The following is a 15,293-nucleotide window of genomic DNA, read 5'->3' as shown; positions in this document are numbered from 1 at the left end:
GAAACCGGTAATCGGCACAATGTCTAGTTCCGAGTTACACCAGGTACGGCACGGATCCGATCAGACCGATGTTCACTGATGGACCAAATTCGCATCCATTATAATCAATGTGTGTAGTTACAAGGCCCAGGTTTGTATTGCTGTTCCACTGGTCGGAGGATATATGCAAGGCTTCTATTTATGCCGGATGCCTCAAGAAAAATGCAACAATCTAACGGAGCGCAGTAAAAACATAAGTGTAAGTTTGATCTGGCAACAGAATAAAATATCCTGTTGATTTTCAAAATAAAATTAACTTTTAATCGGGCCAATGTTCAACTCAGGATTAAAACTTTTTTACACAAACAAGCAGGTCAATATGGATGAAAAAAGTAATTTTGAATGCAAAACCATATAATTATTTATGACCACACACATTCTTTGATATGAAATATAAAAATAAAGCAAAAAAAAATGAGCCACCATAGCAGATGCAGTGGGAGTGCATGGTATATTGTTTAACATAATAGTTCAGTATTAAATTAGATCTGGCTAAAATGATGCTGTTTGGATGCAAGCCTGTAAATATGGACGCGCAGTAACCACTCAAAAGGTTTTCAAGTTTTGTATTTAATGAGAAAATATTTATATATAATAGGCAAATAACTGTGAACCATACACGTGCTATAAATTGGTGCACAATATAAACATACAAGTGGTTAACATAAGGACAGAGGTTATAATGTGGATCATAGATTGCATCGTCACACACTGAAGCGATTCAGGTTGAAAATCAAGCTACCATCGTTCCAAAGATAAATAAATCATCTCTGCATCAAGAATTCAAACAAAAGAAGCTGCATATTCATCATCTAGAATTCCACACACACACATTCAATGCAGCTTGTATGACGCAGAGCCAAAGACGGTATGTGTTTGTATAGTTAGACACTGGGAGGTTTAGGCTACAAAAACCAAAACAAAAAAGCTTTTGTTGCCAAAAGTTTTTAAAGTCAACAACATGTAAGAAGCAACTGATGCTAGGAAAGCATCTGAATAAGCCACTCATATTATTATGCTCTGAAATTTATTCATTCTGGAGTGCATTTTTTTTTTAAAAACCCACTTCATCACAGCAAGTGTTTAAAATATATTTTTGAAGTCACTTTTAAAATAACCATTAAAGTAACTGATTTGTCAACATTTGGCAGGCTTACGTTGTCCTTTGTCCTGTACCTATGGCAAATTGCATTAGGATTACAACAGAAGGGACACGTCATTAACATTATTTTTTCCTTAATATATTATTAAATGTGTTTTAAAAAACGGGAAGCCTTATTAGAGCGAAACACCTCGGCACTTTTAGCTTACGCTCTGGTTTTTTTTTTTTTTTTTGACATAGATGAAAAAGAATAATAGTAATTTAAAGCTATTTTAATGTCTTAATAAATACATTCGGTTGTGTGTAAGCATAGGGGCAGGCGGGCCAGTGTCCAGCTCAAGGACACTTGGACAAGACACTCTGGCAGATCAAAATGGTGGCCACTGGTTTCAAATCATTCTCAGCATCCAGTCTTGATATTCTCACACTGGGATATACAACAATCTAAAAAACGAAAACAGCAGATTATTCCTGCTACTTTTCAGTTCAAGTGGCATAGAAACACGCGTAAGTATAAACAATCTTAATTGAGTTTCAATCCTTATGTTCCTGTTAACACGTGAACATAATTCTGGGTTTTACATTCATCCCCGATGACCACATTCAATCAATGGGTTTCATTATACTGTATAGAATTGATGGAAAACAAGTGTTTTTCTTCTATACTATTTTCTTAAACAGGCAAAATCGTTCTTTTCCATCTTTTTATAAAAGGGTTTGCTCTCTCAAACATTTGTCATGACACCATGGTAAGCTAGCAAATACAGTATAATAAGTACACTGGAATACATGTGCATCTGTCAAATACATAACCCTACCTCAGTTTTATACAAGAACAGCTTACAAAAGACACTGTCAACAAACCAATGGTAAAATAAGTGATTGTAGACTATATATGCCTACTGAGTATATAATGTTATACAAGTCAGTCGCCTGATCTTAAAAAGTGATGATAAACAAGCCTGACCTTGCCATCTTCCTATTTAAATCTAGTACAGATGTAGTCACTAATATTTAGTGAGAATTGACAAAGCATAACTTATCATAAATTGTTGCTTCTTGTTCTAACAATCAAACTGGCTTTACGGGATAGGTGATTACAGTATATCATTACATGTGTCATGCATCCAAGGCAAAGGATGTCCAAAAACCAGCACTTTCCAAGATGAAACTCTTAAGAAAAACACAGCCTCCTCCTACATGGATTGAAGATGAATATCAAAAGTTCTAACTTCATGTCTAGACTCATTTAGTGGACGACTGGCGGTCGTCAAGCACACAAGCCCTTCAGTGACTTTCAGGCAACCTTTCAAATGAAAATCTATGTATCCAAGTCATCTGCTATGAATACTTAGCAACCACAATTATAAAACTTTCATCCCAAATGAAAATTCTCTCCTCACCTTCCTTTTGTCTCACTTTCGTCACCTACATTCCGATACACTTGCAGAATCCAAGTTCAAAAACTCACTAATTGATAAACTTCTTTGTTGCGCTCCATTGGTCAGACAAGAGGGCCATGTGATCATCAGAACACTAATAGTAAAATAAATATTGTTTCCTCTGCCTGTCCTTTATTTTCTCCATCCTTTTTTTTTTACTCTTCTTCCTCCTCTTCTTCTCCATCTTCATTGGCATATATACCAGCTTCCCACTTGAGTGCCATATCACTTTTCCTCCTGGTTATGCGAGTGGCCTCCAACACCTGTTTGAAAAAGAAAAAAAAAAATCACTGTTTACTGCACCTACTGGCAGCATAATTTCTCTGCTACACATGCCTTCTTTGACATTAGCATGCACAGTCAACCACAGTGGGAGGTTTTGGTTCACTACCACCACTACATATTCTACTACTACCGTTTTCTATATACAGTGAAGCCTTTGGATAACAAGTGACCCAGTATACTATTCTTTCGTGATGCGAAAAGACATTTGAATGATTTTTTGTTTGTTTTGCTAGGCGTTCCGTGCAAAAATTTGAGATAAGATGGTAGTGAATTTAGCCCAACTTAATTCACGACAAGCAGAATTTCCGCAGATAAAAAATGTTTCAAGCAGTTTAACTCCACTCGCAGTTAAAGTTTGCACTCAAACCATACAAGACAAAATCTTTTTAGACGTGTATTTAAAATGACCATTTACTGTAGCTTTGCCTTAGGAAAGCCTGCCTAGTGTATTGTGAACAAAGAATGCAGAAAATATAACAATCCTTAATCGGGGTGTGCATCTCCCTAATAAAGACGATTCAATATGTACCGTATCTCGATACATGGGGTGCAAAACAATTCAGGAATGATTTGATTTTAAAATAGAGCGCTTCAAATTGGTTAGTGGGATTACAATTCAGTAGGATTATCATTTGAATCAATAATGCGCAGCTCATTTCAAGGCGGTGGGATGCAATATTTTGGTTGAAAGTATACAATTAATTAATTATGAATGCACTTGTCAGTATTGTAAATGCATAATTTCCTTCAAAAATATATCTTCAAGACTAGAAAAGTATTTTTGTCTTGCATTATTTTTGTTTGTATCTTTTGTCATGCTTGTTAACTAGGAGTTTGCCGATATGAGATTCTGACGGTATGATAACCTTAAGCAAAAATATCACGGGTTCACAGTATCACGGTATTGTAATTACAACTTTAAAATGTGTTACTTTGAGATATCTGGGTAAAAAAAACAAAACTTTTTTTCCATTAAACGGGATTTTTATTTTTCAACACATATTAGCAAATTGCAACATAAGTATAACGTTAAGTTAACATAAATAAATTTAAAAAAATACAAATACTCTAAATAAAATAAATGCAGTCCCTTAGGTAGGCGTAGCCATAAACCCAAAGGAACAGTTTAACATTATTATCATCAGAACAAAAATAATTGAATTATTGTTCATAAAAAGCATGTGCGTATGACTCGTATCATGTTTACATTATACACACCCTTTCTCAATGGACAGTAGCCAGAGAGAGAAAAAACACTTTTTACCACAGCTAGACACACTAAACATGCTGGAGTTAACTCTCGTAGCTGGTGGGAAACATTCATGATGGTGTTTACTAACTTTTAATTTTGCATAAATGCAAAATCATATTGAAGGTAGTGATGCCGATCGATCGGGTCCGCTCACGTCATTTTCAAAGTATCGGAATCGGCAAAAAAATATCGGCCATGCCTTTTTTTAATATAATATATAGTTTTTAATTAAATCGTTTTCTAAATGTATTTAACGTTACAGACATAATATGTTACACTTATCCAGTCTTTAGTTTAGGCTTAAGCTAGGGTTATCAAATTTATCCCAATAACGGCGGTAATTAATTTTTTAAAAAATGTATCATGTTAAAATATTTAACGCAATTAATGCATGCGCTGCACGACCCACTCACGCATTGTCACACTCCATCTGTAATAGCGCCGTTTTGCCTATATAGAGAGCTATAAGGCAGCGTAAAATGAGTAGAGTGAATTTTGGCAGCCTTTGGAGCCTTATTTTAATTGGCTAAAGCCTTACAATCCCTCTCCCTACGTTTAGAAATATCATGGGAAGCAATGTGGGGAAGCAAGGTAGCAATTGATCTTTTTCTTAACACCTTATGTTATTTCCCAACGCAGAGAAGATGTATCCATTGGTAGCTCTACGCACAGTCATGGTTCCACTTCCCATCATGCATTTGTTCATGGTCTTCAGTATCATTTACTGAAAGCTCAACAAATACACTAGATGGCAATATTTAGTCACAATATACAAAGTCACAAGTCTTTCTATCCTTGGATCCCTCTCACAGAAAGAATGTTAATAATGTAAATGCCATCTTGAGGATTTATTGCCATAATAAACAAATACAGTACTTATGTACTGTATGTTGAATGTATATATTCGTCCGAGTATTCATTTTTTTCTTAATGCATTGCCAAAATGTATATGATCGGGAAAAATTATCGGGAATGATTGGAATTGAATCGGGAGCAAAAAAAAGCAATCCGATCGGTAAATATCGGGATCGGCAGATACTCAAACTAAAACGATCGGATCGGGGGCAAAAAAACATGATCGGAACAACCCTAATTGAAGGTATTGCTTCCTCGGCAGCCATCCTCTGCAAACATGTTTTACATGTCGGTTGGCTCTCCTCCTCTTAGCCGCGGCCCTCTGTAACTCTTCTGTCGCCGAAGTATTCCCATACCAGCAATTTCGTATTCTTTGATGGGGGGAATAAGTTCAAGAGTTTCACCTCCTCCAGCCATCGTGTAGCACAGCTAACTCACTGACACTGAGCAACAACAGGTGGGGGAGGGTTGAGCCATGCAGCTGCAAGCAAGGGATTTCTCCCTTCATTTATGGTACATGAAAAATAGCTAATACCTTCGGGACGGTATGGCGGAAAATATTTGCGGTTTTGAAACAGTGACATTTTCATACTACGGTATACCTTGAACCCGGTTATCGGCACATCCCTATTGTTAACATGTAACAAGTCTGAGCTCTCCACAGCTCAAAATAGAAAAGTCTACTAAATTCAGAGTAAAAATAGATCTGTGTAGGCAAAAATTCAAGGTTATCCCTTGTACATTTTTTTCTGAAGAGAGGTTTCTAACTGTAAAATGACTACAGGAAACTACTAATGTACATGTTGTTTGCACTTGTTTCTTGAATAATGATTTAATTCGAATATGTGTAAAATACAATTTTAATAATATTTTGTGAATAACAGATCAAAGCGAGGCTGTAACCTGTTTTAACTTTGACATCTATACATTTTTTCAATTAAATGCAAAAGGCTGAAAGAAAACTGCTTGCGAAACAAGTGGATCTGATTTTAGCTTCACTGTGACATAAAAAACAGTATTATTCAAGTACCTGCTTGCTTTGTGGTTGCTACACGACAGACCCACTAAATTTAGGAAAAATAGTTGCTCACCCACTAAAACTTGACATCACCCATCAACTTTGGAGGAATTGAGGAGTAATAGTTTAAGTTTATTTTTGGAGAAATTCCTACACATTTCAGAACCAGAATAGAACTATGCATGGACACATTTCAATTTGATTACTTTGTAAGCATAAGTTTTTATACACGATAATATACTTCTTGGGTTTATGTAAGCAAGACACAGGCAGCCAATACCAAGTCATACAAAGACTAAGTATAAATACTGTATATTGTGTTCAAGAAATACTTTTTACTGTACTATATTTATAATTCGCTGGCCAACAACTAATATGTCAAAAACACTCCTAAAGCAACAACTTTTGTGATATAAAGATGCTGTACATTTTAGTAATCTAAATTAACAATAATAACAATAAAAAGGAAACATGATGGCTGATGTTTTCAAAATATTCTTTGATTAATCCTATTTTTCTGTGCATTCATCGAGTGAAGTGGGTCAAACGTCATTCCAAATCCAAGCACAAGCACATGCATGAGCAACACCACTGTACATGAAAACAGTGAACCACACACACAGACCTGGGACATAATTTTCTCTTTTTAGATGCAAAATTGCAAATTAATCAAAAAGATTAAATACACCTATTTTTGTTTAATGCGAACATTCTATGCCTAGCAGACCAAAATCATACACGAGTTGTTGGCGTTTTGAACATGAACATGAATTAATTTCAAACCCTCATTGTATTCATGGTAGTACATCCACACATTTTATGAGATTCGCGTTACGTTGTATAGGTACAGTTCAGTCTGTCCCAGGTCTGTCAATATGGGTAGTAATCAGTTTCTGGTGTGTGACAGGTACCTCAGTGGTTACCTCATTAGCCAGCAACAAACGGGCATACTGAGTAAGCAGCAGGAGAGAAGCAACAGTACAATGAAATCAACACACAGTATGTCACCATGGACAAAAATCGCAAACAAAAATCTTATATAGGCCTACAAAATGCAAAATCAGCAGTTTTATTAAAAAAACGCAGTAGAAAATCCCTTATGTCTGCTACTTTCGTTTCATTTCCTGCTTGAAGGCTGGAAAATGTCCATTGGTTTGCTAGCATATTGCCTCATGCTGACTGGAAATGAAAGTGAAGCCAGTGAAATGACAAATCCTGATGAAGCCCAACACTGCACCAAGAATTTTGGTTTGTTGCCTGATATATTCTGATGTTGCTTGACACAAAGAAGATACATTTTAAGGACGAAGCAAAACTGAAATATTTACTGGGCAAACCCCACTCTCACTCATTCTTACAGTTTACAGCTGTGAATATTAACTTTCTACAGCAAATAAGTTTCTCTTTATCTTGACCTGGCTTTGCATGTCAATTTTAACGAATACTTACACTGTTGTCCTCCATTTTCTCCCTTCTCTTCACCTTGTGCGTTTCATAATCTTCCATGAGAGTCTGCATAAAATTTTTGGGCCGAGATCCTCCAGAGTCCTCACTGCCAGCATCAGATAGGGCTCCTTCTGACGTTGAAGGTGAAACTGGCGGAGCGGGTCGAACCTTCTCAATCTTTCCTACAACATAAAAATGAAAGTGGTTACGTAAAGCAAGTGCACAGTATTCAAATAGATCCACTGATCATTTTGATTATCCAATTGGCACACGAATTGCCCTTATTTAAGATAGAGTATGTACACCTACCACAACAAAACAACTACTTTAACTATTTCTGTCTTCTTTCCACTCCTTCAAAACTGGTTTCTACTTTAATTGAGCTCATTCTTGCCCATCCTTGCAAGATATATTAAAAATTCTGCTATTGACAAATGCAATGCAGGGTTCTCAACTCTCAAACTTGTGTGTCTCACACATTTCAGAGCATTCTCACAAAACAATTTGACCATTGTCATAATGTAAAATGAAAAGTCAGTCACCTGATCTTAACCCTTTAAAGCCTGTGACATGAATCAATTGTCAGAGAATCCCAAAATTTAAAAAATAAGGTCCTAACTGTACTTTTTTCAAATTTGTAAAAAAAGAAATATCAAAATGAATATGTGTAATAAGCGCTCTAATATCTATAACCCTAGCTAAATCCAGATTTTTTTTTTCTCATGGAACCTGCATATGCATACATGTTGACTTGCATCCATCATTTTTTTTTTAAATTTCAAAATTCTAAATTAGTCTCAAAATAATGAAATTCTAAGTATATCAGTCACGATAACAAATTTTAGTGTACGATAAGTTATCTCATAAATTATTGCGATATGCGATATTATCGTCCCCCCCCCCCCAATTTTTTTTAAACCAATTTACAATAACACAGTGAGAATACACTATATATTAGCAGATCAAGTACAGCCATTTAAACGCAATAAGAAATCACAACTAAAAACAATAGAGAATGCCTCTTAACTTAAAGACAACAATATTAATACCACACAGAAACACAGAATAAATAAAATGTGTTCTTCAAGAAAAAAATATACAATTGCAGTTAATAACTTAAGCATTTAGGCAAATGAAAACTTTTCCCCTCATAGCTTCTGCACTGGTGTTCCATAGGGATGCAACGATACAGTTAAGTCACGGTTCGATACGATTTTCGATACGGGGGACACGATTTTCGATTTGATTCAATACATTTAATGCTCTGAAAAAAAAAAAAAAAAACTTTTTTGTAGGATAGTTGGGATATAATGGGAACGATTGGCTCTGGCGCTATTTTTTGCAGGACCTGGAACGAAGATGCATTTTGCGCAGTTGGTAACAAGGAATCCGAACTTTTAACAGCACGTCTGCCGCACGCGTGCACGGCAATAAATCGCAGCGGAAAATTACCGCCTTCATTTTTATTTATCGTGCGATAAATGGAATTATTGCATATTGCGACAGGCTTAATCAAATGTGATACATTAGGCTATAAGGGGTTAAAACCGCTCCATATCCATTTGCATGCAACCGTCATGTTGACCTGTAAACATAGGGGCATTTCTGTTCGCCCTGCCATTATACCCTCAAACATAAAAGGGAGGAAGTATTTAATCTCCACATGAAATAATATTTTAGTGCTAAATTTGAACAGTCAAACGGAGGCTATACGGGAAAAAAATCGTCATAAAACATGATGTTTGCTTAAATTGGAACTGAAATGGACAAGCTGGCAGTTTATAACAAATGGTTGTGCAAATCTGATTTGGGAATGTTGAACGTTTGAGAATGCCAGATAGTGACAGAAACATGATTTTTTTTTAACTTCGCATTCTAAATCATGAGGTGTTGTGTTAATCATTGTAACAAATGAACCATGTTATTAATGTAACTAAATCAATAAACAGTGCTTTATCAACCTATTTACCTTTAAACAATGCAGTTGAATGTTTATAAGTTGAGAACCCTGTGTAATGAGACGATTTATTTCATAGTAATTCGGTAAAGAATGAACAAGCATCTGCTTCCAAGCTTTTACCTAAAAGTTGGTATTCATCAAAACTTGGCATTAACACTTTTGTAGAACAAGAGCTAGTAAAATAACTAACCTGGTGCTGTCCTTGATGTCAATGTGAGTCTAGTTGGCAGGCTATTGCTCTTCAACTTGTCTGCTGGAGATATGGTGGTTTTCCTTATCCCTGTTCTTGCAGTACCTTGACTACTATTGGAAGGGTTCTCGACACGAGGAATAACAGCAGGTTGTGTCTCTCTTTGTTTCTTCAGTTCTTCCTCTCTCTGCTGAGCTGCTCGGATCTCCTCCTCAATCATGGACAATGTGCGCTGTTTCTTGGAGCGAAGACGGAAAGGCCCGCTTGCCACTTCCACCTCAGGGGCTTTTGTCTGGACTGCTGTGCTGCGCAGTTCAGCCGCTTCGGAATACTTACTAAAGTAGCTGAACTCTGATTTTTCCGGAGTTGGCGGGGAAGGGGGACGGTAGACTGTGGATGGCCTGGGTACATTCATTGTGCTCACAGGGCAAGGAGCCGGAGCAGCTGGAGCTGAGGAAGCCAGTGCTCTGGTGTAAGAAGACTGGATTTTGATTCTTGGCCCTCCGTCTTTGGATCTTCGTGGAGGAGAGACAGGCTGAGAAGCTGGAAATGAGTGTGAAGGCTGCATTGGGCTGGATGACTGTTGCTGGGGCAGAGTATCTTGTGTTTCTGTTGGCTTCTCCTGAAAAGTCACCTCCGCTTCTGTAAGCCGGTTTGGCTGTGGAGATGGGTTAGATGTAGCAGTGCTGGAGGACACAGGTGACTGGAGATGTTCAACTTCCCCGAAAGAAAGAGGGGAGGAAGAAACTGGCAGTGGGCTACTTGTTGAAGTCGAAGACTCAGGGCTGCTGATTTGCGAGGAATCTAAGTTTGAGAGAGATGGCTGCCAGTCATCTCCGCTTGTCGAGAGGGCATTTTGGATAATATTTTGGACAAGGACTTCTGCCTGGTATTCCAACTCATCCTCTGCTGCAATTCCAGTGGTTCGCCCATTGACTGGTGTAGCAGGCTGAGGTGTAGATGGCGACACTGGGGTAAGTGGTAGAGGAGTCGGGGGAAGTGAGGCGCCACTGTCTGAAACACTATCCAAGCTAAAGACTGTTGTGTCCTGAGAGCGAACAGATAACTCTTCCAATCCTGAGTCAGACTCCTCTGGGTGATAGCTTTGGGGCATCTGGATCTTCCCTTCGTCTTCATCACTTAGATTTGTCATTACAGCTCGAACACTGGTAAACTCTCTCGCAACTCCTTCATCAGACCAGGTCACATGGCACTCTCCTGTTTCTGCAACAATGTTGCTGCTCCCATGGTTGTCCTTGGGTACTGACTTGGAGAAGGGTCTTGCAGAGTATATGTGAGGAGCAATAGAATTCTTGGTCACTTCCCCTTGTAGGAATTGCTTCCGGGCAGACGAGAAGTCAATCTTTTTTTCCAAAATGTCTTCCTTTCTTAATAACTCTGGGTCAAAAGTAACCAGTGTAGGAGGTCCAGTAACTTGGGGCTGCCGTTGGGGATGAGAAGACTGAAAGTCAGAGAGCAATCGCCATCAAATGACAAACAAAAGGTCAAAAAACCTGAACGTGAGACAAAAAACTACAGTACACAAATTCATTTAAACGTCTAATATTTTTCGGAGGGAACAGTCTCCTACCTGTGTGAAAGTATAAGTTGAATTCTGCTTCTGCGTTTTTCTCTCTTGGTATTTTCGTAGTGACTCCAGTTGTTCAGGGTCCAGCTGCTGCTCCAAAGGAACCTACGACAATGAGAAAAATCAATCAAACATCCCCTGAATGAGAATTTCATCAATACTACAGAAATTGATGCATACAATTGAACCAATATTTAATAGTTCACTACCTCCTGTGGAGGGTTCCACCAACGTTGAGCAATACCAGGGTTTTTCTTTACTGCCTGATCTCGGATCAACTCCTGACGCTCACGCTCCAGCTCCTGGACCTGTAGGACAGGTAATCAGTGATCTTGATACAACAATGACCCCAAATGATGTGGAATTAAAGTCTTTTTAGCCCCAGAAACAGTGTTGTTTTTGGCATCCCTTTAAATTTTTGTCTTAGTCTTTTGGACAAATATACTTATTAGTCTTAGTCATGTTTTAGTCATTTCAAAATGTGTTCGTCTTCGTCTAGTTTTAGTCGACGAAATCTCATACAAATATCGTCTAGTTCTAGTCGACAGTTACTTAAAATGCATTTGTCTGTAAAATTCAAAAGTTTTAGACCAAAAATAGAGATGTGACCAAAAATTTGGTGACATAATGATGACAAGCTAAAAATGTGTTTTAAATGACTATAATACAGCAAGATGATTGCCAGTTTTCATCTGATGAGACGATATGAAACAAAAATGCTACACAGTTTCTGTCATATGTTCACAATGCGTGACTTTTGCTTTTTTATACATGTAGTTAGTCTGCCTGCATCCTTGCCATGTTTGGTCGTGTCACTCATTGGACATATGCTGCGCACCCTCCGCCCTCACCGGTGACTGGTGGTAAACAATGGCAGCAGGGAGGCTTGGTTGTTGGAAATGGCACGAGGATATATGGTCATATTATTAATATAATCAGACCTAAAGAAGAACAGAATGCATTGTCCTTATTGGAGACCTTGAACAACAAACTTTGTGGCAACAACAGCCAACCACTAATCTAAATTGGCACCTGAAAGGTATTTCATATCACGCTCCGTGATATTTATTCAAAGGGAAGTTGTAAGAAGTCATTTTAAAATATTTTTCAGCAAACAGTCCGTTACAATTTTAATACGTATTTTTTTTCACATTTTTGGTGTAAATGGAGTTTTGAGTTCAGGCCAATATTGTAGCTTGTTTGCGCTGCTAATTTCAACATATTATGTAATGGGAAGAACATATGGGCATATTCTGATCACAAAGAACATGCTTTAACCAGTATTTGGACTGTCTACAGCAGTGATTCTTAATCTTGCATAAAGTACCGAACCCCATGAGTTTCACAAGTGCATTTACTGAACCCTTCGGAATTACATAAAAGCATGTTTTAACGAATTCAAAACCTAGAATGCTAACATCTAAGTTAATTCCTGTTCAAATTTCTTCCAGATTTCAAATTTACTACAAATAATTTAGCCTTTTGCAGTTGACTTTGACGTGGTAAATTAGATTAAACAATTTCATTTTACATTGTTCTTTTTTTTGTATTCATGTCTACAGTCTCACTTTATGGTCGCATCCTTGCATCACATACTATTTTCATGGCGTAAGATGACACCTTTTTTTTTTTTTTTTTTAAATTACAGTAATTTTCGGACTATAAACAGCTACTTTTTCCCTCATTTTGAATCCTGCGGCTTATTTGTTGATTTGTTTGGTTTAATAGGTAACACTTTCTTTGACAGCGGTGTCATAAGACTGCAATAAGACCGTCATAATTATGACCAGACACAATCATGTGCGTTAATGACATTATGAATTATGTCACTAACTCCTTTTATGTCCAGCTTTGATCTTTACATCCATTCAAAAGTGAGATAATTTGCTGGATGACACAAAAAGACATCTGTCATAAGCATTTATTAACGCTCATGGCAGTCATGTCATAATTATGACGGTCTTATGACAGGCTTATGGCGCCACTATGAATTACAGTGTTACCAAATACCATAACTAGCAATTAATGAAATCACTGGAACAGTAAGTGATGAAATAATTGGCACGGATCTTGAATTTTTAATTGTTATTTACTAGGGCTGTCAAAATTATCGCGTTAACGGGCGGTAATTAATTTTTAAAAATTAATCACGTTAAAATATTTGACGCAATTAACGCACAAATGCCCCGCTCAAACAGATTAAAATGACAGCACAGTGAAATGTGTACATGTTGTGTTTTTCGGAGTTGTGTCGCCCTCTGCTGGTGCTTGGGTGCGACTGATTTTATAGGCTTCAGCACCCATGAGCATTGTGTAAATAATTATTGACATCAACAATGGTGAGTTACTAGTTTATTTTTTGATTGAAAATTTTACAAATTTTATTAAAACGAAAACATTAAGAGGGTTTTAATATAAAATTTCAAGAACTTGTACAAACATTTATCTTTTAAGAACAACAAGTCTTTCTATCCATGGATCGCTTTAACAGAATGTTAATAATGGTAATGCCATCTTGTTGTGATTTACTGTTATAATAAACAAATACCGTACTTATGTACCGTATGTTGAATGTATATATCCATCGTGTGTCTTATCTTTCCATTCCAACAATAATTTACAGAAAAATATGGCATATTTTATAGATGGTTTGAATTGCGATTAATTGCGATTAATTACGATTAATTTTTAAGCTGTAATTAACTCGATTAAAAAATTTAATCGTTTAACACCCCTATTATTTACATCTGTAGCGCTGCAATGCATGTTAGGATGGATGTTGGACAACAACAGTGTTGACAGCAGGAGGCAGCAGAGGTTGACTGTCTCCCCCAAAGGAGCAGTGGTGGCCAAATTAAGCTTCTGGAAGCAATGAAGCTTTGCAGCTGGTTCAAAGCTTCGTGGTGGTTCATTTGCTCTTATGAGTCTTATGAAGCCGTTGTCAAATATAGTGTTACCACTTAATATGTTTTGTTGTAAATATCGCAGAATAGAGCAGGAACAGCTTCGGCTTATAGTCCAGTGCGGCTCAGCTATGAACAAATGCCGTTTTCGTGTCAAATTTGGTGGGTGGCGGCTTAGTCAGGTGCGCCCTATAGTCCGAAAATACCGGTATCTATGCAGTTCCCTCTGTCTGTATTCTGAGAGCAAAACCTGGTCTAAAACGGCACTTTGCTTAGATTTAGTCAGCGTACAAAAACCCTTTCTTAACCTTCACTGAACCCCCGAGGTTTACTCACCCAAACAAAAATTAAAATGGCTGCCAAAAACAACAGTGGTCAGGAGGACACAGCAATGCATCATACTTTCTACTTATGTACTTAATAAGGCATTCTATTGTGGGAATGCAAGAGCGAATGGAGTTTAACACTCCACCCATTTCTGGTTTACTAAACATTATTCATCGCTGATTAGATGACCCAATTACCTCATCTGGATTCCGCCTCCTCGTCACTCTGACTTGCTGCTCCTCTCCTGGTGTGAAGAGTTTTGCTGGCCGTCTGTCCTCCTGAAAAGCTCTCAACTCAAACTTTGCACTGCTGTGGCTCAAATCCTCCTTTGGCATATGGCCATTGGTTCTAACAGTGGATTCATCCTGATGAAGAACAGTGGTTTGTCTTTGACCCTCTACAATGATTGGTTGATGATTACCAGGAGAGGAATTGGACACACACACAGATGAATAATTTCCATCTATGTTAATTGGTTTGGTGCATGCTGATGGGGAAGAGTTTCCATTAGTGGGTGCATCTGAGGCTGCATCTAGAACCTGATCCAGGTAGCAGATCTCCTGAGAAAAAAATAAATAGTAAAATAAAAGACTGAAATAAAGACAGACAGAGGAAATACAGTCTTACGCACCAACTATATCCGCTCTCAGTAACTGTGTAGACGTGGTCCATGATTACTGTCACTTTTATTTTTTCGATTTATCACGTACTCAATGTCAGAAACGCCACTCACTTGACAACAGGACAAAGTATATTATATATTAAAACTATTTAGTAGGAGTGCAACGGTTTGCGGTTCAAAGCCGAACCATACGGTTCGCTCTGTACGGTTCAATACGCCTTTATGAACCGCGCCTTTTCGGTTTTGCAATTAATTTATCCCGAA

At 37.5% G+C, this 15,293-nt stretch overlaps 1 protein-coding gene across 2 annotated transcripts in view; it reads right to left on the bottom strand.

The window, feature by feature from the left end:
- Positions 1-616: 616 nt before the first annotated feature.
- The window catches only part of LOC130905081 (A-kinase anchor protein 2), a 149,053-nt gene continuing 134,376 nt past the window's right edge, over positions 617-15,293 (bottom strand). The window contains exons 11-17 of one of the 2 annotated variants that reach the window (XM_057818098.1): positions 14,605-14,967; positions 11,387-11,485; positions 11,181-11,282; positions 9,590-11,051; positions 7,443-7,621; positions 6,905-6,943; positions 617-2,846 (exon numbers count right to left, since the gene is read on the bottom strand). In XM_057818098.1, coding sequence (XP_057674081.1) covers positions 2,739-2,846; positions 6,905-6,943; positions 7,443-7,621; positions 9,590-11,051; positions 11,181-11,282; positions 11,387-11,485; positions 14,605-14,967 — 2,352 coding nt within the window. In that variant the 3' untranslated portion in view covers positions 617-2,738. The remainder of the gene's footprint in view (positions 2,847-6,904; positions 6,944-7,442; positions 7,622-9,589; positions 11,052-11,180; positions 11,283-11,386; positions 11,486-14,604; positions 14,968-15,293) is intronic. The other variant, XM_057818099.1, reaches the window with a different exon arrangement.

Source organism: Corythoichthys intestinalis, chromosome 17 (assembly GCF_030265065.1).
Source record: "Corythoichthys intestinalis isolate RoL2023-P3 chromosome 17, ASM3026506v1, whole genome shotgun sequence".
NCBI classification, from domain to species: domain Eukaryota; kingdom Metazoa; phylum Chordata; class Actinopteri; order Syngnathiformes; family Syngnathidae; genus Corythoichthys; species Corythoichthys intestinalis.
The sequence above is the reverse complement of the archived record's forward strand: the minus strand, read 5'-3'. Positions and strand labels throughout refer to the sequence as shown.